At 43.4% G+C, this 24,429-nt stretch overlaps 1 protein-coding gene across 1 annotated transcript in view; it reads left to right on the forward strand.

Annotated features, from left to right (window-relative positions):
* The window catches only part of LOC133381522 (proteasome subunit beta type-9-like), a 20,426-nt gene extending 9,491 nt beyond the window's left edge, over positions 1 to 10,935 (forward strand). The window contains exons 4-7 of the mRNA XM_061620712.1: positions 224 to 355; positions 7,223 to 7,352; positions 9,430 to 9,571; positions 10,752 to 10,935. Coding sequence (XP_061476696.1) covers positions 224 to 355; positions 7,223 to 7,352; positions 9,430 to 9,571; positions 10,752 to 10,879 — 532 coding nt within the window. The 3' untranslated portion in view covers positions 10,880 to 10,935. The remainder of the gene's footprint in view (positions 1 to 223; positions 356 to 7,222; positions 7,353 to 9,429; positions 9,572 to 10,751) is intronic.
* The last annotated feature ends 13,494 nt before the right edge of the window (positions 10,936 to 24,429 follow it).

A 24,429-nucleotide genomic window follows, 5' to 3' on the forward strand; every position in this document is an offset into this window, starting at 1 on the left:
TGATTGGCCATTATGAGAAGCAGGGATGGTGGACTAGATGGGCCACAAGCCCAATCCAGCAGCTGAGCTTTTACGTTCTTATGGTGTGGCGCACGATGAACATCCAAAATGTACACCAGCGTGTCTACGACTTCTTCTGGGGAAAGGGTTTGTTGGACTTCTTTTCTGGAGTTGGGATGCTCTTGATTTTGACACGGCCCATTCCCTCTCTCTGCCTCTCCAGGCAGTCTGTGGTAAACTGCGTCTTCAACAAACTGGCGCGCCTGCATGACCGGATTTACTGTGCGCTCTCTGGGTCGGCGGCTGATGCCCAGGCCATTGCCGATACGGTGCACTACCAGCTGGAGCTGCACAGGTGAGCCGTGGCTAGGAGCAGCTCAGGTGAGGCGGGCCAGGCTGTGCCACTCCAGAAAGCCACAGTCAAGAGGGGCAGACAGCAGCTGCAGCCCCGTGAGAGTCTTCCAGCAAAAACAACGGAGAGTCCTGTGGCACCATCAGGACTAGCAGATTGATTATGGAACGACAGGAATGAGCTACAGCAAGCAGTGGTGCAGCTGGGTAAAGTTAGACCAGGGGTGAGGAATCTGAGGCCCAGGGGCCAAATCCATTCCTCCAGGCTTCTCTCGTTGGCCCTTGGATCTCTCTCCACAGGCCACACCCCCTTCCAAGCCACACCCTCTACCCAGGCCACACCCCTCACTGGCTGTGCTTCGTACCCTCCTTGAGTGTTTTTGCCTGGCTGGAGTGTGTCCTTGCACCCTGATCAAGCCCCTGGCTTTCCTGGAAGGAGGTGCAGAGAGGGGAGTGTGAGTGTGAGCCAACGTGGGGTGGCGGTTAGAGTGTCAGGCTGGGATCTGGGAGACCAGGGTTCGAATCCTCATGCAGCCGTGGGCCAGTCACTGCCTCTCAGCCTAACCCACCTCACAGGGGTATTGTGGAGGTAAAATCGAGAGAGGCGTAGAACCATGTTTGTACACCACCTTGAGCTCCTTGGAGAAAAAGCAGGATATAAATGTAATAACAAAAAAATGTCTCTAGAAAGTAGCCTACTGTACACAGGGAAAATTTGCATCCGTTGCCCTGCACACTGTTGGCATGTGGCCCCTGGAGGGGTGTCCAGAAAGGAATGTGGCCCTCGCACTGAACAAGGTTCCGCACCCCTGATGTAGACCCTGGATTGAAGGGTCTTGTGTGGGTGTGCTTTAGACGGCCACACGTGTTATCTTGGTGGTGCTGCACAAAATTATCATTTCTCTTCCTCCCCAGGACCACCCTTTCCTGCTTTAGAGCTCCTTCTAACATTCCTGACATGCTGGACCAGAGGGTTGGGAACCTTCAGCCCGAGGGCCATATTTGGCCCAGTAGGGGTCCCCATTTGGCCCACGAAGCTGATGCTCCCAAACCGTGCCCGCCTGCCCCACTCCTGATGTCGTAAGTGATATCAAGCGTGGGGCAGGTACCCATCAGTTGCTTGAAGTGAGTTCCTCATTGCTCCTTGGCTGGAGCAAGGTGTGCCCCCTCCGCAGCCCAATCCGAGAACAAAAGAGAAAGGAGGCAGACAATCGGATAAAGCAGAATCTGGACAATAAGTCTGAGCAAATGAGCTCCTCGTACCTACTCTTGCTACGTAGAAAGCAGGCTTCTGGCCTTTTCCTCACAAGTACCACAGCCTCAAAGGTCAGTGGCCAGTCTTCTGAGGGCCCGTGAGGGACAAAGGAGTGTCTTTACCGCCCCCCCTTTAAAAAAGGGTTTCTTACCCAGGTTGTCTTTGATTGACAGCTGTCACATGACAGCCCATCCTCTTGTAGGTCACCCTTCTCAGGTAGCCCTTTCACAGCTTTTGGGTGCTGAGGAAATGGTTATCTTAGAGTTGTCACTGGGGTTTCTCCAGGTTGGGATTTCTGCCAGGCAGAACCAGTCCTGTGTTTGTGTATTTGGGGAACTTGGCAGGAAAGCCGTGCTTGGTTTGCTCAGGCTGCATGAAGAGAAAGAGGCCAAGAGGTTTTCTCTGTAACGCCCACCTGACAAGGTTGGCCTGTGGAGGTGAGCAGCAATGAAGACCATGGCACCCCCAAAAAGGTTCTCCAACCCTGTGTTAGAGGGGGGGAAATACTCTGAGCATGTACAGTTTCATATTTTAAACCCACAGCACCATCACAACTAAAGGGACAACATGAAGTGTGCTTCTGTTGTCCTGATGCTAAATCCCTTTCCTTGGCAATAAGCATAATTTTGTTGTAAAAATAATATTAGTAAAATATTTTTGAAGTTCAAAATGTCTGTATCTATCTGACTACAAAATGTTTTTAAAAATAAGAATAAAGAAAGGAGGCTGCAGTGACCAGCCTTTGTGCTGATATGGTAGGTCTTCTGGCCTGCCCGCACCCACCCAGCTTTGCCACTGTCCCTGTCATCTGCCACTTTAGGGGGGGTCATCTGGGGGCACAGGGCTCTGGCCCCAAGACTGTGCCCCACTGACAGCAGCAAGCCATGAGGTCAAACATTCCCCCTCCTGCTCCCAATTCTTCTCTGGGAGGACCACACACCCACTAGTGGAGTGACAAATTCAAAAGTGCAGGGTCCCTTCATGACAGGGACAGCCCCTCACAGCCCCGCCCCCTTTTCCACCTTCCCTCGTCTCCCTTGCTGTCCCTGTCGTCTTGGAGTCCACACTCCACCACAACAGATGCCCCTAGGAGCCAATCAGCATGAAAGGGGAGGCTAGCTTGTGTGTGTGTGTTATGTGCCTTCAAGTCGATTACAACTTATGGCCACCCTATGAATCAGCGACCTCCAATAGCATTTGTAGGCTTGTGTTAGCTACTGAGAAGAGACTTCTCAGGGGCTGGCTTGCCTCCTTTCACCCTGATTGGCTCCAGTCAGCATGAAAGGAAAAGGATTCTTTCCAGTGGCTAACACCCTCCCTTTCCATATTGATTGGCTCACATATAGGAACCTGGCTGGGACCCTGCTCCCCAACAAAATAACAGGCCTACGACCCCCTGGGACCACGGACAACTACATCGCTGCATACACCAGAGATCTCATCAAAGTTTAAACCATCCAGAAATTAATTCAGATGTGTTTTCTCCCACAAAATGTGTTTCCCCCCCCCTCTTCGAGTACGAGTTGGTTGAAGAGAAAACAAATTTTGCTGGAGAAAACATTCTCTAAATCAAGGGTTTCCAAACTGTGGTCCATGGGCTTCATTCAGGTGGTCCGTGGCATGTCTGCATTAAATATTCATATTGATTTTTAATTGTAAAAATGTTGTAATTTAATGGCTTATTTTATTTCTTACATTGTATTTTATTCTATGGAATGCACGATAAAATGCAATAAAATACAAAATAAGAAACAAAAGCAGCAATACCAATACAATTTACAACCATGCAGCATCTATCACAGTAGCATGTTACAATTGCTACATAAAGTGGTCCCTCAAGAAGGGACTCTCAAGAGGTCTGTTGGGTTTGGGAATATCGCTGCAAATCAAACGCAAGTAAAGTTTTTTGGTGCAGCAGCGCCCTCTAGTGAACAAAGCAGGAAAAGGCGCTTCTCTTTTATCACCTGATTTCCGGGAAAAGGAGACTGCAGCTAAGCAGATATGATTAGATACGGTCAAGGGCACGAGGCATTTCTTCCTGTTCTGATGGTGGAGATGGTAATTTCCCACATCTCTTGCCAAGACATTCTCGTGGTGGCATTCCAGTGAATGTGGGCGGTGTCTCCTCCCAACCCAAATCCAACCTAGCCTCAGTTTGCCTGCAGCTCTGTTGCCACTGAACACTCCACTGCCCCCTATTCCACTCTGCTATCCTTAAATCCTTTTGCAACTTAGCACATCTGATGTTTTGCTGCTCCTTAGATCCTTTTTCCATTTTTGCTCAGCTCAACCTTAACAGTGACACTGTGGCACGGATCACGATTATTCCCATTTTACAGAAGGGGAAAACCGAGGCAACATATATTTCTTACAATCCTGCATTTCTCAACACAGCAGAACTCCCAATGCAGTTCTGTTGTTAGAGATCCCTCCCCGCCCCACCAATTAAAAATGTTTATGTAGCTAGTTAAATGGCCTTCAATCAAGTAGCTAATTGATTACATGAAAAATAACTTTCATTATCACATAAAACCTCAGTAAAATGGTTTTTGGAGAATATTGAAGGAAGAGTTTAGATCACTTTTATTTTAGGAACCACAGACTTAGTATTCATGGTTCAAAGGAAACCACACTGCCAGTATAGTCTGTTTCATTCCTTTGTTAATTTTTTTTATTAACATACCAGAGCCAAAAATTACGTTTGCTTTTTTTCTTTTAAGTGAGCCCTTTAGTCTTGGCTCCAGTGTCTAAAACGTGTCCTTCCCCTTTTTTAAACAGGAAATGAATTGAGAGTCAACATGGTGTAGCTAACAGTAAGCCTCGTTGAAATCGATGGGATTTTTTTAAGTAGAAATATACAGGATTGTGCGGCACATTAGCAGCCATTTGTTAACTTTCTTGTGTGTAATTGCTGTTTTTTAATAATGTTATTTAATTTTGTAAATTGTATTATTTTATGGATGTATTCCTGCATTTGTGTTTTTTTGTAAGCCACCTTGAGGGCCTTTTGGCCATAAGGTGGGGTATAAATAAATAAATAAATAATAAAATAATAACAACAATAAAGGCTGCCACCCTAACCACACTTAGAGAGAAAGTCTCATTGGATTCGGCAAGACTTTCCTCAGAGGGAACACGCTTAGGTTAGGAACATAGGAAAGAGCCTCATGTCAGGGGTGAGGGACCTGTTTCACCCTGAGGGCCACATTCCTTTCTAAGCAACCATTCAGGGGCCACATGACAGTGGTGGGCGGGGCCAGAGGCCAAAGTGGGTGGAGCAATGAACATAAATTTGACCTTTGTCCAGCTGCAGGCTAGTCTTTACACACACTTAGATGCCCAGGCCTGACGGCGGCAGGTGACCAGATCCAGAGGTGGTGACAAGGCCCAGCACTGGTGGTGGTGAGGAGCCTACTGTGCCTGAGGAACTGCAGACACCCCTCTTTATCCTTCATCCAGGAAGCAAGAGGCATCATCAGAGTTCAGAGACACATTCCGGCCATGCAAAAACACTCAAGAAGTGTGTGAAGCAGGGCTGTGAGGGGCGTGGCCGGGGAAAGAGGGTGTGGTCTGTGGAGAGTTCCCAGGGCCATATAGAGAGGCCTGGAGGGCTACATTTGGCTCCTGGGCCTTAGGGTGCCCACTGCCGCCTTATATGAAGTCAAATAATTTGTCCATCTAGCCTGGCATGAGAGGACTGGCAGAGAGAGAGAAAAGGAGGAGGTGTCCCACCCACTGACTCTGGACCCATCCACCACCATTAGGCAGACCCTGATACATCATCCCAGTGAGAGCACAGAGAGAAAGGCCGTGTTAAGAGATCCTGAGAACAGGGAGCTAGGATGAAGGAACTTCATGGCTTGCCCCAAAGGATCCTGAAAGCTGTCTTTTGTTAAGGGAGCTGATCTCATAGACCTACAATTCCCAGCACCGTTTCCAGGATTCCGCATGACTGTTAAAGTGGTATAAGAGTGCTTGAAAGGTATGATGTGACGTGGGGATTGTAAACCCACGTCAGTCTCGTCTCTGTGGCTGAGGGCCAACGCTCACTCTATTCCGGTGGTTCTCAAACTGTGGTCCAGGGACCACCAGTGGTCCACCAGTTTCATTCAGGTGATCCGCAGCCCGTCTGTGAATTTGTGGTGGAAGATGGGAGAAGGCACATCCTTCATGTTAAATATTCATATTGATTTTTCGTTGCATTTGTGTTGCTTCTTTAATATCTTATCTTCTATAGAATTCAAATTGTAATACAATAACATATAATACTAGGGGGCTCTGCTCCCCCGTTTGCTCCGCTCGCCAACCCCCCCAACCCCCGACTCAAACTCTCCCCACTACCCCCAGGCACCTGCACTCCCCTCGCCAACGCATTTACTTTGCCTGTTCCCCCACTGCCGCCACCCCAGACAAATAGCACAGCACAGCTGCCCACTGGCCTCCTGCCCAGCGCCACCTCCCTTGGTCACACTCTTGCTACGCACTGGCCAGCTAGCCGCTCCCCCTCAGCCAGGCTGCCACTGCCACCTTGCCAAGGCAGGGGGATGCGAGCAGCGTGCAGGTGGGGGGAAGCATTCATGCCACAGTTTGCAGTGCCACCTGTCGGAAGCACTGTGAACTGCAGTGTGATGCTTCCATTTTTGAAAACGGAAATGGACTGCCTTCAAGTCAATTCTGACTTATGGCGACCCTATGAATAGGGATTTCATGGTAAGCGGTATTCAGAGGGGGTTTACCATTGCCTTCCTCTGAGGCTGAGAGGCAGTGACTGGCTCAAGGTCACCCAGTGAGCTTCATGGCAGTGTGGGGATTCGAACCCTGGTCTCCCAGGTCGTAGTCCAACACCTTAACCACTACACCACACTGGCTCTCTTTCCATGTTTATTTAGGCAGAAATATAAGAAATAAAATAAGTGATACAAACACAACTAAAAATCCTACAGGATGCCGCACCACACATTACAATTGCTACAACAGGCAGAAAAATCGTTAAGTGCTCCGCCAAGACCCTTAGCAATTTTTAAGTGGTCCGTGGGGTAAAAATGTTTGGAATCCACTGGTCTGTTCTTTTGAATTTGGATACTCTCATACCTTCATCAAACATGGAGTGTTCATCTGTGCTTTAAAACAAAACAACACACACACTCTGTTCCCCTTTAGGATATACACATGAAAGAGGCCTATGCAGATCCAGTGTGTATTTTAAAGTGGGAGAAGGTATCCCAGTTCCGTAGGATTCTGCTTCTTATGCTATAATGTAGTGAAAATGGCACAATGCAGGCCCACAAGGCTTGGGAACAACCCCAAGGTTTGCAGATGCATAAAAAACATTTAAGGGGGGAAGTAAAGGAGGGAGAGACCCCAAAACAGCCCAGTGAGGACTAAGCATGGTCATGGAATGCTGACTGTTGCCAGGGAAAATGGAAAACCAGGTGAGAGGGAGGAAGAAATGGAGTACTGTGAAAAAAGGGCATGGCTGCCTGTCTGGCTATCTAGAACCCTGAACACTGCAGCAGTTTTGTTATAGGTCCCACTTGTATTTTTTTTTTTTAATTTCACTTCTTTTGCTGCCCTGCACCAGAATTTCAGAAGGCTTAATGTTTGTCTCCCTGGCAGCTTGAACATGGAGGAGCCTCCGCTGGTCCTGGCTGCAGCCACCGTGGTGAAAAACATCAGCTACAAGTACAAGGAGGAGCTCTCAGCTCACCTCATGGTGGCAGGATGGGACCCCAAGAGAGGGGGGCAGGTAAATGTAGGGAATGAGGCGTGGGGAGGGCTGTGAGGCCCCTACCTGTGGGTCCCGCCTCGTCACGGTCCCACCTCAGGGTCCTGCTCTCAAAACCGTTCTCTCACAGCTCTAGCACAGATCTCTCAAGATCCCCCTGCTAGGCAGCACCACCAGACACTCCCTGTAAACAATATAGCCTTGAGACTGTGCCTTCGTCTCCTCCTGGCTTGTTGCTACTTTGTGTCTGGGTGCCTCAACCCCCCTGTATCTTTGTGTCAATAAAGCAAACAGCCCTGGGTTGCTCTGGAAACCTGATGATGTTACTCTATCTCTTCACCGCTGCCACCATTGATACTGTTTCCCAACCTTGGTATATGCCCTGCCCCCCCTTCTGGTCTGTGTAAACCCAGCCAAGGATCAGGCGTTTTGGTAAACCAAGAAATATTTATTTATATACACAGGGAATACAAGATTACTTAAAAGTATAGTCAACAAGCACGTGGTTTCATAAAATGCATTACTCTTTATGTTTCTAGTTGTCAATAACCTGCCTCGCTACCCGCCTAATCCAATCCACCCTCCAATCCTCAGAACCAACCGAACACAACTCAACTCTCTCAACTCCTCTCTTCAACCTCCCCTCCTCTGTCATCCTCTCATTTATACCCCTCACCATTCAAACACTCAGCCAATCATCATTCAGCATTCTCCAGTTCTAGCCCATGTACTAGCCCCTCTCACTCAATCTGCTTACCATATATCCTTTATTAAACCTGCACTTACCATATTTACAGTTATAAATACAGGGGCATCGCAAGGGCCAGGGAGGGTTTCTGTAGTCCAAGATCTCTGGAGGGCACCAGGTTAGAAAGGGATGGATTTGACAGTCGTAACTTCTCCCAAAGAATTGTGGGAAAGCTAGATTCCAGAAAAGTTAACTGCACTGTGCCTGTTGCAGCAAAGCCTACAAAGGCTGATCTCTTAAAGATCAATATGTACTGTTTATTGTGACATGAACTTTTGCAGGCAAGAAATGACTTCCTTCCTTTTAGATGGCCAGGGAGATGTCTCTATTACCAGTTCTACAGCTTCTTCAGTGAACTTTCACTTCCAGGATTGCTAGACTAGGAACTACGGATGGGCCAATCTGTCAATTTCAGATTCACTCTCTTTCTCATTTGTCCAAGTTTAAAATGTTTCCACATCAGTTTGTGGATTTTCTTTTTAAAGTCCTCATAAAAATGTTTGGGCAAATTTCTCACATGTGTATGCAGTTTTGCCCAATATACACATTTTTGCAAAGCAATTTTCCCCAATATAATGCATTTTTGCATGTTGTTTTCACAAATGCATTTTACTAGTATGCTTTCACTTTGCCACCCTGGGCTCCTTCTGGGAGGAAGGGTGGGATATAAATTTTATTATATAGTAGTAGTATATTAATTTTTATGCACACTTTCCCCTTGTATATGCATTTCTGTAAACAGTACTTGGCATTTGCAAAATTCAGAGAAGTGCAAATTTTGGGGGATAGTTACAGTTTGGTTCTTGTAAGTGCAAATTAGGTAGATTTGCCCTTAAATGCAAACTAAATTGAATTTCTCCTCAATTCCTTCTTGAAACCATGAATAGTTAAAACAGTTTAAAACTGGTTTTTAAAATGCAGGGTAAAACTGGACACACTTCTTAGAGTAGGGCAAGCCAAGGAGACTGTAAAGAGTTTTTTGTCCGGTTCACTGATCTGGATTGTTCCCCTTGAACAGAGACTTTTACCTGGCTTGATAATAAGAATAGATCCCCCTAACGTTCCATGAAGGATATAGCTTGGCTATTACAATACATCATTCCATTGTTGCTCTTCAGCCGAGTTTGCACTTGTGTGCCCTTTTTATATTATTGTTGGATGAGCCCTTTTAGTTAATAATGTGTTGTTTTTTAATCTCTGATGTATTTTAAATCTTATATTAGACGCTTTTAAAAACCAAATCGCTTGAGACAGAACTTTTTGTAGTAAGCAACAAATAAATAAATAAATTTAACCCGGATTAAAATAGCCTCCCCCTCCCCAATTCTTTGCTACCTTCCATCCCAACAGGTGTACGGGACTCTGGGGGGGATGCTCACCCGGCAGCCCTTTGCCACTGGAGGATCCGGGAGCACCTACATTTATGGTTATGTCGACTCCGCCTACAAATGTGGAATGAGCCGGGAGGAATGTCGCCAGTTCACAAAAAATGGTAGCTGTCTTGTTGTGTCCATTGTAGAACAGAGGTGGTGTGAAATAGACTTTGAGTCAACTCTTTTGGGGTGGGTGAAGAGTTGAAGCAAAGATTGACTGTTAAAAAGCCTTTCTGGAAGCAGATATTTTGAATAAGAATCAGTTGGTTCGAAAGGGAGAAATGGCTTGGAAACGATGTTTGTGGATAAGCTGTATATTGAGCATTCTTTCTGATTTGCATGCACAACATTGATGTGGAGCTTAGATTGTATCTGGCCTTTATTGAGCATTCATTCTGGTCTATTTGTGGGTTAGGCTGTGAACACACTTGGTTGATCTGCCAATCAGTTGTGAAATCTCTTTGAAGCTGATTTAAAAAAAAAATTCCGTCAAGCGGATCCCACCAGGTTTTCCAGTAAAAAGGGGCGGGGTTTGACTAGCATAATGTGCCCCCATTTTCAGAAGAGAGGGGTGGCAGAACAGTGTGTGTGTTCCTACCCTTATACGAGGAGCATCTGCCCTGCATTCGTTCTGATTTGCTTCTGTGGTGTTGACATGTCTGCCCATTCATTCATCCCATACTTTTCCATGCATTTTCTTGTCATTTTCCTAACCACAAAAAGGCTGGTCTTTTAGGTGATATTGCCCTAGGGCAGCCTTTCCCAACTAGTGGGCCACCAGGTGTTGTTGGACCACAACTCCCATCAGCCTCAGCCAGCATTGCCAATGGTCAGGAAAGATGGGAATTGTGGTCCAACAACATCTGGTGGCCCACTAGTTGGGAAAGGCTGCCCTAAGGTGACAGGGCAGTTTAACCCACTTTAATTAAACACACCTGAATTTCTGTTATGGGCTTAAAGCCTTCCCACAAAATACTGACAGTCTGGAGGTGATCTAAATGTCCTAATTTTAACTTTCCCTCAAGGCGTAGCAATTGGGTGTCTAGATGGGCTGTGGCCTGTTTGGGGGGATAATTTTAACCAAAGAAGAGCAGGAGTGTGGAAATGATGCAGTTTGGAGAATGTGGTATTATTGTTAAGTCTTTGGAGAAAATAATGGTATTTCCTTGAAATGGGCCAGGATTTTTATAGCTATACACATGGCTTCTTGCAAAGAAAATAATCTTCCTTATAGTGTTTTCTCTGCTCAACGGCAGCTGATTTTAACCCCTTCCTTTCCTTCTCCCCTTCTCATTCCAGCAATTGCCCTCGCCATGGTCCGGGATGGTTCCAGCGGAGGAGTCATTTACCTGGTCACCATCACCAAAGACGGCGTCAAGGAGGAAGTTGTTGTGGGAGATGAGATCCCCAAGTTCTACGATGAATGAATTTGCTCCCCTTCCCCTCTTTTTTAACTTATCCAATAAACGTTGCTAGGAAAGAAGTGTGTGCTTGTCGGCCATCGGGCAGAGGCTTTGCACCAGTGTGTGGGTGCCACACATACTCACAATCATGCCTGCGCATGCTGGGTGTGAGCCTGTCTTGTCAACTTCTCCTTCATCAACCTCATAAGAGAGAGACAGAGAGACAGAGAGAGAGACAAAGAGGGGGGGTATAAGGGATCTTTTTCTGCAGGACTTTGCGAGGAAAGAACCCCCAAATTAAGTAGGCATGGGGGGTGCATCCATCCTTGTTTATTTCAGTCAAGTGGACATTGCAGAAGGAAAAAATAATTACATCTTGTGTGCTCAGTGCAAAATACAGAAAATACGTCGTTTAGCAAGAAAGAGCCCTGTGGCATCTTGAGGTCTCACAAATTTACTGTGTTCTCCTTATTTCTAGGCAAGAGCTTACATAATTCATCACAGCCCAAGTGGACAAGGAAAAAGTTGAGAATCATACTGTAGGATTAACATTATCATATTTATATTTATATACTGCTCCATAGCCAAAGCTCTCTGGGTGGTTTACAAAACTTAAACATTGAACATTAAAAACAAATATATAATTTTAAAAATCATACAAAGTTTAAAACCATGAAGCACAGATAAACCAGGGAAAAGACCTGGGGTCAGAGCTCAACACATGCTGTTAGAATGCATGGGAGAAAAGGAAAGCCTCGATCTGGCGCCAAAAAGATAACAATGTTGGCACCAGGCAAACTTCATCGAGGAGATTATTCCATAATTTGGGGGCCACCACTGAAAAGGCCCTTTCCCGTTGCCATCCTACGAGCTTCCCGCTAAGTAGGCACCCGGAGGAGGACCTTTGATGTTGAGCGTAGTGTACAGGTGGGTTCATATCGAGAGGCATTTCATCAGATATTCTGGTCCCAAGCCGTGTAAGGCTTTATAGGTTAAAACCAGCACCTTGAATCGAGCTCAGAAACATACAGGCAGCCAATGCAAGTGGGCCAGAATCGGTTTTATATGTTCAAACCATCTGGTCCCCGTTACCAATCTGGCCGCTGCATTTTGCACAAGCTGCAGTTTCCGAACCGTCTTCAAAGGCAGCCCCACGTAGAGCACATTGCGGTAATCTAATATGGAGATTACCAGCATGTGGACAACTGAAGCCAGACTAGCCCTGTCCAGATAGGGGAATAGCTGGGCCACCAACAGAAGTTGATAGAAGGCACTCCATGGCACCGAGGCTACCTGAGCCTCAAGTGACAGAGATGGTTTTAGGAGAACTCCCAGACTATGAACATGCTCCTTCAGGGGGAGTGCAACCCCATCCAGAACAGGTTAGACATCCACCATCTGGTCAGAAGAACCACCCACTAACAGGATCTGTCTTGTCTGGACTGAGCCTCAGTTTATTAGCCCTCATCCAGTCCATTGTCGCAGCCAGGCACTGGTTCAGCACATTGACAGACTCACCTGAAGAAGATGAAAAGGAGAAATAGAGCTGCATGTCATCAGCGTACTGATGACAATGCATTCCAAAACTCCAGATGACCACACCCAATGGTTTCATGTAGATGTTGAACAGCATGGGGGACAGAACTGACCCCTGTGGAACCCCCATACTGGAGAATCCATAGGGCCAACAGGGTTCCCCAAGCACCACCTTCTGCAGCCGACCCACCAAGTAGGAGCAGACCCACTGCAATGCAGTCCCTCCCACTCCCAACTCAGCCAGTCATCCCAGAAGGATACCATGGTCGATGGTGTTGAAAGCCGCTGAGAGATCAAGGAGAATCAACAGTGTCACACTAGCCCTGTCCTTCTCCTGACAAAGGTCATCATACAGCGCAACCAAGGCTGTTTCCGTGCCAAAACCAGGTCTGAAACCCAACTGAAATAGATCCAGATAATCGGTCTCATCCAAGTGTGACTGGAGCTGGCCTGCAACCACTCTTTCCAGGACCTTGCCCAGGAATGGAACATTTGCCACCGGCCTATATTATTAAGATTTTCCGGGTCCAGGGAAGATTTCTTCAGGAGTGGTCTCACTATCACCTCTTTCAGGGGCCCCGAAACCACTCCCTCTCACAAAGAGGCATTAATCACTTCCCTGGCCCAGCCATTAATGTTTTGAAAGCCCTAAATTCATTACATTCATCTTTACACTTCATTGATCATCATTCATTGCCTAATTAAGCCTCACAATGTTGTAACTGTCACCATTCTACAAGGGCAGAGAGGTGGCCTCTAAAGCCATAATTGCCCTTGGATCCTGTGAAATTTTTCTTCCTGCTCCACATTACCCCCACCAAAGTAACAAACCAAGCAACCAGCCCAAAACTATATTGTTTAATGGATGGAAATCAATTGAGAGAACGGGGAAAACTTCACAAGAGCACCTTTTTAAATTTATAGTTTTTATTGTGTTTTTGAACACAACACATATCATATCAGAGAATTAAAACAAAACAAACAAAACACTTTTTATCCTTCCTCATCTGCAGGATGCATTTTAATATTATTCATTTAACATTCCCAAGAATGCAAAATTCCATCTTCACCTTTTGCAAGGTACCAATAAATCATACACGTATTGCAGACCATTAATATCCACGTCATTTTGGCAGACGTTCGTACAGGATGTGGCCATCATCTCTTGCACTGTCTGTACAGGGAACACAGTCACAGCTCCCGCTGCTCACTTTGTCTAAGGTATATTACTTGCATTAGCCTTAATGGACATGAGTTTTTGAAAATGGCTTTGTTCTCTTGGATCTTAACGGTGCAGTTATCAAGAGATGCCACTCTCCCTCCTTCAGTTTCTACAACAGAGTTAAATGACGGTATGAAAATTCTTCTCCATTCCTCACCTTTTTTTGCTGTCACGCCACCCACTATGGAAACTGCACCAATCATCCCAATGGGTTTATACTTGGAAATAGTGCTGGATAGTTGCTTCCTTATCACTATTTATTTATTTAAAACATTTCTATCCTGCCCTTCTACCCTATAATAGAGCACTCAGGGCGGCTTACAAAGATATCATGAAAGATGTGCACAATAAAACTGTAAACAGTAGTGTTGAGGCTATTTTTAGCACCCGCCAAAGCGGTGTGCCGCTCACCTCAATTCCCGGGTGGAAGTGCGAGCTGAGGAAAACCTGTTTGACTGCTGGGCTTTCGGCCAGGTACCAAGTAAAGACACAACAACTTTTTGATCCAAAGGTGGTCTCAGTCTCAACACAGGCACAGCAGCCTGGCAAGAATGAAGACCCCGTTTATTTGTAACCAATATATAGTTTATTTGTAACCAATATATAGTGCCAATATATAGTTTCTATAAGCAAAACATCAATAAACGTCAATAAACAGAATGTAACATAACATGTGAGACAAATAACAGACCCAGGCCACATATCACTTGCTACATATCAGATGTCAGGATGTCCTTCCTTTGAAATCCAGACCCATGAGCAATATGTTCTTCTTTTTTTTATAATAATTTTTATTCAAATTTTTCCAAAAACAAACAAAACAAAGTCAAAAAAACATAACAATACATCAACAAAAAATGAAAATAAAATAGTTGACTTCTGATTTGTTGCAGATCAGCTATAAGTATATAATATACATCAAACCTGTCCCTTAATGTATACATACAGAGTCCCTTTTCTCCGTAGGCAGTCTTAATTAATCGTCAAATCCCAGTATCATTATTTTATTTTGATCTTTCAACAAAAAGTCTAAAAGAGGCTTCCATTCCTTAAGAAATGTATCTGTCGATTTTTCTCTAAGTAAACATGTCAATTTGTCCATTTCTACTAAATCCATTAATTTCAATAGCCATTCTTCCATTGTTGGTATTGATTCCATTTTCCACTTTTGTGCATATAATAATCTTGCTGCCGTAATCATATATAATATTATTCTTCCGTATTTCTTTTCTATTTGTTTATCCATAAAACCCAATAAAAAAAATTCTGGTTTTGACTGAATATTTATCTTTATAATTTTTTGCATCTTCCTACCTATCTGTGCCCAAAATGATTTTGCCTTTTTACATAACCACCACATATGATAAAATGATCCTTCTTGTTGTTTACATTTCCAACAAACATTAGAAACATTACTATACATTTTTGACAACTTTTCTGGAGTCATGTACCAACGGTACATCATTTTATAAAAATTTTCTTTAAGATTATAGCATAGTGTAAATTTCAAACCTTTTTTCCACATATTTTCCCATTGATCCATTTGTATGTTATGACCAAAAATTTTTGCCCACTTTACCATACACTCTTTTACTTGTTCTTCCTCCATATCCATTTTCAATAAGAGTTTATACATTTTCGCAATTATATTTTCATCATTTGTACACAATCCTATTTCAAAATCAGATTTACTTATTTCAAACCCATACATTTTCTTGTCCATTTTATATCTTTCTAACAATTGTAAATAGGCAAACCATTGAAAACTATATCCTTCCTTTGTCAGTTGTTCTCTCTCTTTCATTGTATATTCTCCATGTACATTTTCTAATAGTTCTTGATAAGTTAACCATTTCTCTTTTCCAGCCATTTCTCTTCTATAAAACGCTTCTTGACTTGAGACACATAATGGTATTTTCGAATAAAACCTTGGTTTATATCTATTCCATATTTTCAACAGAGGACGTCTTATAAAATGATTGTTAAAGTCTACATTTACTTTTACTTTGTCATACCATAAATATCCATGCCATCCCCACTTCAAATTATGGCCCTCCAAATCCAATAGTCTTTTATTCCTCAATAAAATCCATTCCTTTATCCAGACTAAACAGCAGGCAGCAAAATAAAGTCTCAGATTTGGTAATCCCAGTCCTCCTCTTTCTTTGGCATCTTGTAGTAGTTTAAATTTAACTCTTGGTTTTCTTCCTGAGCAATATGTTCTAAGATAAGGGTCGGGGAGAAGGGATGGTTTGACACTTTGGGGGTCATAAAACAAGGGAACATATACACAGGAAAATACATGTAGCCCTGGAAGGTCGCTTAACGGAGGTGAGCATAACGAGACCTGGTGGAATGGAGAAAACCAGTGGGATACGGTTATCCCTGGATATAAACTATATCGGAAGGACAGGGAAGGACGTATTGGTGGCGGAGTCGCTGTATACATGAAAAAAGGCAATGAATCCAGCAAGCTCGAAACCCCAAAAGAGGCAGACTCCTCCACAGAATCGTTGTGGGTGGTGATACCTGTTGGTCAGTGACGCAGGTTGTGAGACTCACAGACAAGGTTTTTAGCAGAGAGAGAGAAACCTGAAGCAGAAGGGTTAAGCTGTGAGAACAGAGTTCCAGACAATCAAGGTCAGTGTGGCTGGCTGAGAGTGTGATAAGGTGGGAACTGGCAGGAACTCAGAGTGGGGGAAGAAATGTCAATGGAGAAAGATGTCTCTAATGTCTTTGCCTAGTAAAGACTCTTACATGAAACTTGCCTGGCCTGTCTTATTCCTGTTCTAAACGGCTTTTGGATTCAAACCACGTCTTACCTACACACGCACGTGCCAACAGGGGTTATGGGCCCAGCTTATCAGGCGTGGTAGCGGGTTCGAGAGCCGGTGAAGTGGCGTTGTTGCAGAGAGAAACAAAGCGCAAGTGAGAGGCAAGTAAGAGTGGGCAACATGGCTGTAAATCTATTATCCGGGATGCCGATGGAGAGGCTGAATGCTGTAAATTACTCCAGCTGGAAATGGAGAATGAGAGCAGTTCTGATTAAAGAGGATTTGAATGATGTCGTGGAAAAAACCCCTCCGGCAGCTCCTTCAGCAGCGTGGCTGAAGAAAGACGAGAAAGCGAAGGCTTTTATTACTCTGGGGCTATCAGCTTCACAACTGTTGCTGGTGAGTAATGAGCCGACGGCTAATCAGATGTGGGAGAAGTTAAGAGCCGCGCATGTACAGCAAACTGCGGGAAGCAGGCTGTGTTTAGCACGGAAGCTATATCAGATGCGTTTTACAGATGATGTGACTATGGAAGAGCATTTGGCTGAATTTCGTAGATTAAATGCAGAGCTACAAGATCGAGGCGTTCATCATAATGACTTGCAGATGGTTTATCTCCTGTTATCTTCATTGGATCAAAAATGGGACGTGCTGGTCTCTGGTCTGGAAAGTCAACCTGACGGGAATCTAACTTTGGACTTTGTGGAACAGAAACTTCAACAAGAGTGGTGTAGGAGACAAGAGAACAAGAAAATGGATTTAAAAGAGGCTGAGACTGTGTCTGTACAACACCAAAATCAAAGAAGCAAGCAAGAGACTAAAACATGTTATTTTTGTGGATCACGTGGGCATATACAGAGACATTGTTTAAAGAAGAGGAATAACAGAAACTTTGAAAGTCAGAGAGCAAGCGTGAACTTTGTTTCTAAGGAGAGCAATAAACTGATTAACTCTAAATGGCTTCTTGACAGTAGAGCGTCTAATTGCCTAATCACAGACTCTAGTTTATTTTACACTTCAAAGCCGACGCAGGAGAAGCTTTATCTGGCTGACGGATCGACTCAGGACGCGACTGCGAGAGGAACGCTGAAGATGGGTAATTTGGGGATTTTAACAGATGTATTATTGATTTCTGGTTTAAAATATAACAATCTATCAGTGAGAAAATTGGCTCAAATAGGTTGCAAAGTTACATTTGAAGGGGATAGAAGTTTTGTGAGAAAAGATGGTGAAATATGCATGCAAGGGAAATTACAGAACAATATGTTTATGGTTGAGTGCAAGCTTGATAAAGACATGTGTGCTTGGGTAGCAGTAAATAAAGAGAAACATGATAATTGTGTCCATGAATGGCACAGAAAGCTGGCACACGCCCATTTCCAAAAGATACAAAACACCCCAAAATATAGTCAAGATTTGAAGTTAACACACTGTGAGCATGTGGATGAGTGTGAGGTATGCTATAAAACAAAAATGACTGTAAATCCGGTAAATAAGAGCTGTGAAAGCACGACTACAGAACCCTATCAGCTAATACATGTGGATTTAGCTGGACCTTTTCAGTGCTCAAAAGGTGGAGCAAGGTTTTATTTAGTGATTGTGGATGATTTCTCCAGATTTACACATGTGTTCTTATTGAAAAAGAAAAGTGATGCAGAAGAGAAATTAAAGGCATTCATACAGAGAACAGAAACACAACATGGGGTTGTTATCAAAAACATCAGATCAGATAGAGGTGGTGAATTTACCAGTAATTCATTTCAAACATATTTGGAAAAGAAGGGGATAATTCAAAGTCTAACTGCTCCCTTCAGCCCATCCTCCAACGGAACGGCAGAGAGGAGGAACCGGTCATTGCAGGATTCATTGAGAGCAATGCTAGCAGATGCTGATATGAATCAATCTTATTGGGGTGAATGTATTCTGTACACTGTTTATATTCAGAACCGCCTAATGCACAGAACAATAGGCATGTCTCCCTATGAGAAACTGACTGGAAGAAAACCCAGGGTGAAACACATAGAACGTTTTGGGGCAAAATGCTGGGTACATGTTGCAAAACAGTCAAGAGCGCAGGCAGGACGCATTTTGGGATTTCAGAATTCATATTACAGAGTTTGGTTGCCTGAGAAACAACAAGTAGTGTTAAGCAGAAACATAAAAGTGATAGATAAACCTTGGAGAGACAGTCAAACAGTGATCTTAGAGAGTGAAAGCAAACAGGAAGCTGCGGATGTTCCTTTCGGGCAGCAAATTCCATTAAAAACTGCATTAACAGATTTAATTCATGGTGGCAAACGTACTGTTAAAAGACTGAGAGGTGAAGACATAACAACACATGATACAGAAATGCCTAGTACTAGTGGTGCTGGTCCGAGTAAAATTGAGAGTGAAAAAGAAATGGAAATAGATAATGTCAGGAAATCAGAGAGAAAAATGAAAGGTCAACCTCCTCAGAGATTTGCATTTAATGTTACACAGCAGAATAATGAAACAGATGAAATTCCAGTAGAATGGGAAAAAGAGGGACCAATTGATAAAGAAACAATGGATCTAATGTGGTAGTTTTGTGTTGAAGAATGAAATGTAAATGTATCATCAAATAAAAGCAAACATGAATCTGTGAAACTTGTGTAAATAAAGAATAAAGAGAAACTGAACTGAACTGAAAATGTAAATGTAAACTGTAAGAAAACAAACCATGTACTGAAATGTATTGTAATGAAAAGTTAATGTTGTAGAAATGTAATAATTGTAACATGAAGTTTTGTAGTCTGTAAGACTCAGGTGGGGGCTGTTGGTCAGTGACGCAGGCTGTGAGACTCACAGACAAGGTTTTTAGCAGAGAGAGAGAAACCTGAAGCAGAAGGGTTAAGCTGTGAGAACAGAGTTCCAGACAATCAAGGTCAGTGTGGCTGGCTGAGAGTGTGATAAGGTGGGAACTGGCAGGAACTCAGAGTGGGGGAAGAAATGTCAATGGAGAAAGATGTCTCTAATGTCTTTGCCTAGTAAAGACTCTTACATGAAACTTGCCTGGCCTGTCTTATTCCTGTTCTAAACGGCTTTTGGATTCAAACCACGTCTTACCTACACACGCACGTGCCAACAGGGGTTATGGGCCCAGCTTATCAGGCGTGGTAGCGGGTTCGAGAGCCGGTGAAGTGGCGTTGTTGCAGAGAGAAACAAAGCGCAAGTGAGAGGCAAGTAAGAGTGGGCAACATGGCTGTAAATCTATTATCCGGGATGCCGATGGAGAGGCTGAATGCTGTAAATTACTCCAGCTGGAAATGGAGAATGAGAGCAGTTCTGATTAAAGAGGATTTGAATGATGTCGTGGAAAAAACCCCTCCGGCAGCTCCTTCAGCAGCGTGGCTGAAGAAAGACGAGAAAGCGAAGGCTTTGATTACTCTGGGGCTATCAGATTCACAACTGTTGCTGGTGAGTAATGAGCCGACGGCTAATCAGATGTGGGAGAAGTTAAGAGCCGCGCATGTACAGCAAACTGCGGGAAGCAGGCTGTGTTTAGCACGGAAGCTATATCAGATGCGTTTTACAGATGATGTGACTATGGAAGAGCATTTGGCTGAATTTCGTAGATTAAATGCAGAGCTACAAGATCGAGGCGTTCATCATAATGACTTGCAGATGGTTTATCTCCTGTTATCTTCATTGGATCAAAAATGGGACGTGCTGGTCTCTGGTCTGGAAAGTCAACCTGACGGGAATCTAACTTTGGACTTTGTGGAACAGAAACTTCAACAAGAGTGGTGTAGGAGACAAGAGAACAAGAAAATGGATTTAAAAGAGGCTGAGACTGTGTCTGTACAACACCAAAATCAAAGAAGCAAGCAAGAGACTAAAACATGTTATTTTTGTGGATCACGTGGGCATATACAGAGACATTGTTTAAAGAAGAGGAATAACAGAAACTTTGAAAGTCAGAGAGCAAGCGTGAACTTTGTTTCTAAGGAGAGCAATAAACTGATTAACTCTAAATGGCTTCTTGACAGTAGAGCGTCTAATTGCCTAATCACAGACTCTAGTTTATTTTACACTTCAAAGCCGACGCAGGAGAAGCTTTATCTGGCTGACGGATCGACTCAGGACGCGACTGCGAGAGGAACGCTGAAGATGGGTAATTTGGGGATTTTAACAGATGTATTATTGATTTCTGGTTTAAAATATAACATTCTATCAGTGAGAAAATTGGCTCAAATAGGTTGCAAAGTTACATTTGAAGGGGATAGAAGTTTTGTGAGAAAAGATGGTGAAATATGCATGCAAGGGAAATTACAGAACAATATGTTTATGGTTGAGTGCAAGCTTGATAAAGACATGTGTGCTTGGGTAGCAGTAAATAAAGAGAAACATGATAATTGTGTCCATGAATGGCACAGAAAGCTGGCACACGCCCATTTCCAAAAGATACAAAACACCCCAAAATATAGTCAAGATTTGAAGTTAACACACTGTGAGCATGTGGATGAGTGTGAGGTATGCTATAAAACAAAAATGACTGTAAATCCGGTAAATAAGAGCTGTGAAAGCACGACTACAGAACCCTATCAGCTAATACATGTGGATTTAGCTGGACCTTTTCAGTGCTCAAAAGGTGGAGCAAGGTTTTATTTAGTGATTGTGGATGATTTCTCCAGATTTACACATGTGTTCTTATTGAAAAAGAAAAGTGATGCAGAAGAGAAATTAAAGGCATTCATACAGAGAACAGAAACACAACATGGGGTTGTTATCAAAAACATCAGATCAGATAGAGGTGGTGAATTTACCAGTAATTCATTTCAAACATATTTGGAAAAGAAGGGGATAATTCAAAGTCTAACTGCTCCCTTCAGCCCATCCTCCAATGGAACGGCAGAGAGGAGGAACCGGTCATTGCAGGATTCATTGAGAGCAATGCTAGCAGATGCTGATATGAATCAATCTTATTGGGGTGAATGTATTCTGTACACTGTTTATATTCAGAACCGCCTAATGCACAGAACAATAGGCATGTCTCCCTATGAGAAACTGACTGGAAGAAAACCCAGGGTGAAACACATAGAACGTTTTGGGGCAAAATGCTGGGTACATGTTGCAAAACAGTCAAGAGCGCAGGCAGGACGCATTTTGGGATTTCAGAATTCATATTACAGAGTTTGGTTGCCTGAGAAACAACAAGTAGTGTTAAGCAGAAACATAAAAGTGATAGATAAACCTTGGAGAGACAGTCAAACAGTGATCTTAGAGAGTGAAAGCAAACAGGAAGCTGCGGATGTTCCTTTCGGGCAGCAAATTCCATTAAAAACTGCATTAACAGATTTAATTCATGGTGGCAAACGTACTGTTAAAAGACTGAGAGGTGAAGACATAACAACACATGATACAGAAATGCCTAGTACTAGTGGTGCTGGTCCGAGTAAAATTGAGAGTGAAAAAGAAATGGAAATAGATAATGTCAGGAAATCAGAGAGAAAAACGAAAGGTCAACCTCCTCAGAGATTTGCATTTAATGTTACACAACAGAATAATGAAACAGATGAAATTCCAGTAGAATGGGAAAAAGAGGGACCAATTGATAAAGAAACAATGGATCTAATGTGGTAGTTTTGTGTTGAAGAATGAAATGTAAATGTATCATCAAATAAAAGCAAACATGAATCTGTGAAACTTGTGTAAATAAAGAATAAAGAGAAACTGAACTGAACTGAAAATGTAAATGTAAACTGTAAGAAAACAAACCTTGTACTGAAATGTATTGTAATGAAAAGTTAATGTTGTAGAAATGTAATAATTGTAACATGAAGTTTTGTAGTCTGTAAGTCTCAGGTGGGGGCTGTTGGTCAGTGACGCAGGCTGTGAGACTCACAGACAAGGTTTTTAGCAGAGAGAGAGAAACCTGAAGCAGAAGGGTTAAGCTGTGAGAACAGAGTTCCAGACAATCAAGGTCAGTGTGGCTGGCTGAGAGTGTGATAAGGTGGGAACTGGCAGGAACTCAGAGTGGGGGAAGAAATGTCAATGGAGAAAGATGTCTCTAATGTCTTTGCCTAGTAAAGACTCTTACATGAAACTTGCCTGGCCTGTCTTATTCCTGTTCTAAACGGCTTTTGGATTCAAACCACGTCTTACCTACACACGCACGTGCCAACAGGGGTTATGGGCCCAGCTTATCAGGCGTGGTAGCGGGTTCGAGAGCCGGTGAAGTGGCGTTGTTGCAGAGAGAAACAAAGCGCAAGTGAGAGGCAAGTAAGAGTGGGCAACATGGCTGTAAATCTATTATCCGGGATGCCGATGGAGAGGCTGAATGCTGTAAATTACTCCAGCTGGAAATGGAGAATGAGAGCAGTTCTGATTAAAGAGGATTTGAATGATGTCGTGGAAAAAACCCCTCCGGCAGCTCCTTCAGCAGCGTGGCTGAAGAAAGACGAGAAAGCGAAGGCTTTTATTACTCTGGGGCTATCAGATTCACAACTGTTGCTGGTGAGTAATGAGCCGACGGCTAATCAGATGTGGGAGAAGTTAAGAGCCGCGCATGTACAGCAAACTGCGGGAAGCAGGCTGTGTTTAGCACGGAAGCTATATCAGATGCGTTTTACAGATGATGTGACTATGGAAGAGCATTTGGCTGAATTTCGTAGATTAAATGCAGAGCTACAAGATCGAGGCGTTCATCATAATGACTTGCAGATGGTTTATCTCCTGTTATCTTCATTGGATCAAAAATGGGACGTGCTGGTCTCTGGTCTGGAAAGTCAACCTGACGGGAATCTAACCTTGGACTTTGTGGAACAGAAACTTCAACAAGAGTGGTGTAGGAGACAAGAGAACAAGAAAATGGATTTAAAAGAGGCTGAGACTGTGTCTGTACAACACCAAAATCAAAGAAGCAAGCAAGAGACTAAAACATGTTATTTTTGTGGATCACGTGGGCATATACAGAGACATTGTTTAAAGAAGAGGAATAACAGAAACTTTGAAAGTCAGAGAGCAAGCATGAACTTTGTTTCTAAGGAGAGCAATAAACTGATTAACTCTAAATGGCTTCTTGACAGTAGAGCGTCTAATTGCCTAATCACAGACTCTAGTTTATTTTGCACTTCAAAGCCGACGCAGGAGAAGCTTTATCTGGCTGACGGATCGACTCAGGACGCGACTGCGAGAGGAACGCTGAAGATGGGTAATTTGGGAATTTTAACAGATGTATTATTGATTTCTGGTTTAAAATATAACATTCTATCAGTGAGAAAATTGGCTCAAATAGGTTGCAAAGTTACATTTGAAGGGGATAGAAGGTTTGTGAGAAAAGATGGTGAAATATGCATGCAAGGGAAATTACAGAACAATATGTTTATGGTTGAGTGCAAGCTTGATAAAGACATGTGTGCTTGGGTAGCAGTAAATAAAGAGAAACATGATAATTGTGTCCATGAATGGCACAGAAAGCTGGCACACGCCCATTTCCAAAAGATACAAAACACCCCAAAATATAGTCAAGATTTGAAGTTAACACACTGTGAGCATGTGGATGAGTGTGAGGTATGCTATAAAACAAAAATGACTGTAAATCCGGTAAATAAGAGCTGTGAAAGCACGACTACAGAACCCTATCAGCTAATACATGTGGATTTAGCTGGACCTTTTCAGTGCTCAAAAGGTGGAGCAAGGTTTTATTTAGTGATTGTGGATGATTTCTCCAGATTTACACATGTGTTCTTATTGAAAAAGAAAAGTGATGCAGAAGAGAAATTAAAGGCATTCATACAGAGAACAGAAACACAACATGGGGTTGTTATCAAAAACATCAGATCAGATAGAGGTGGTGAATTTACCAGTAATTCATTTCAAACATATTTGGAAAAGAAGGGGATAATTCAAAGTCTAACTGCTCCCTTCAGCCCATCCTCCAACGGAACGGCAGAGAGGAGGAACCGGTCATTGCAGGATTCATTGAGAGCAATGCTAGCAGATGCTGATATGAATCAATCTTATTGGGGTGAATGTATTCTGTACACTGTTTATATTCAGAACCGCCTAATGCACAGAAC

Source organism: Rhineura floridana, chromosome 3 (assembly GCF_030035675.1).
Source record: "Rhineura floridana isolate rRhiFlo1 chromosome 3, rRhiFlo1.hap2, whole genome shotgun sequence".
NCBI classification, from domain to species: Eukaryota; Metazoa; Chordata; class Lepidosauria; order Squamata; family Rhineuridae; genus Rhineura; species Rhineura floridana.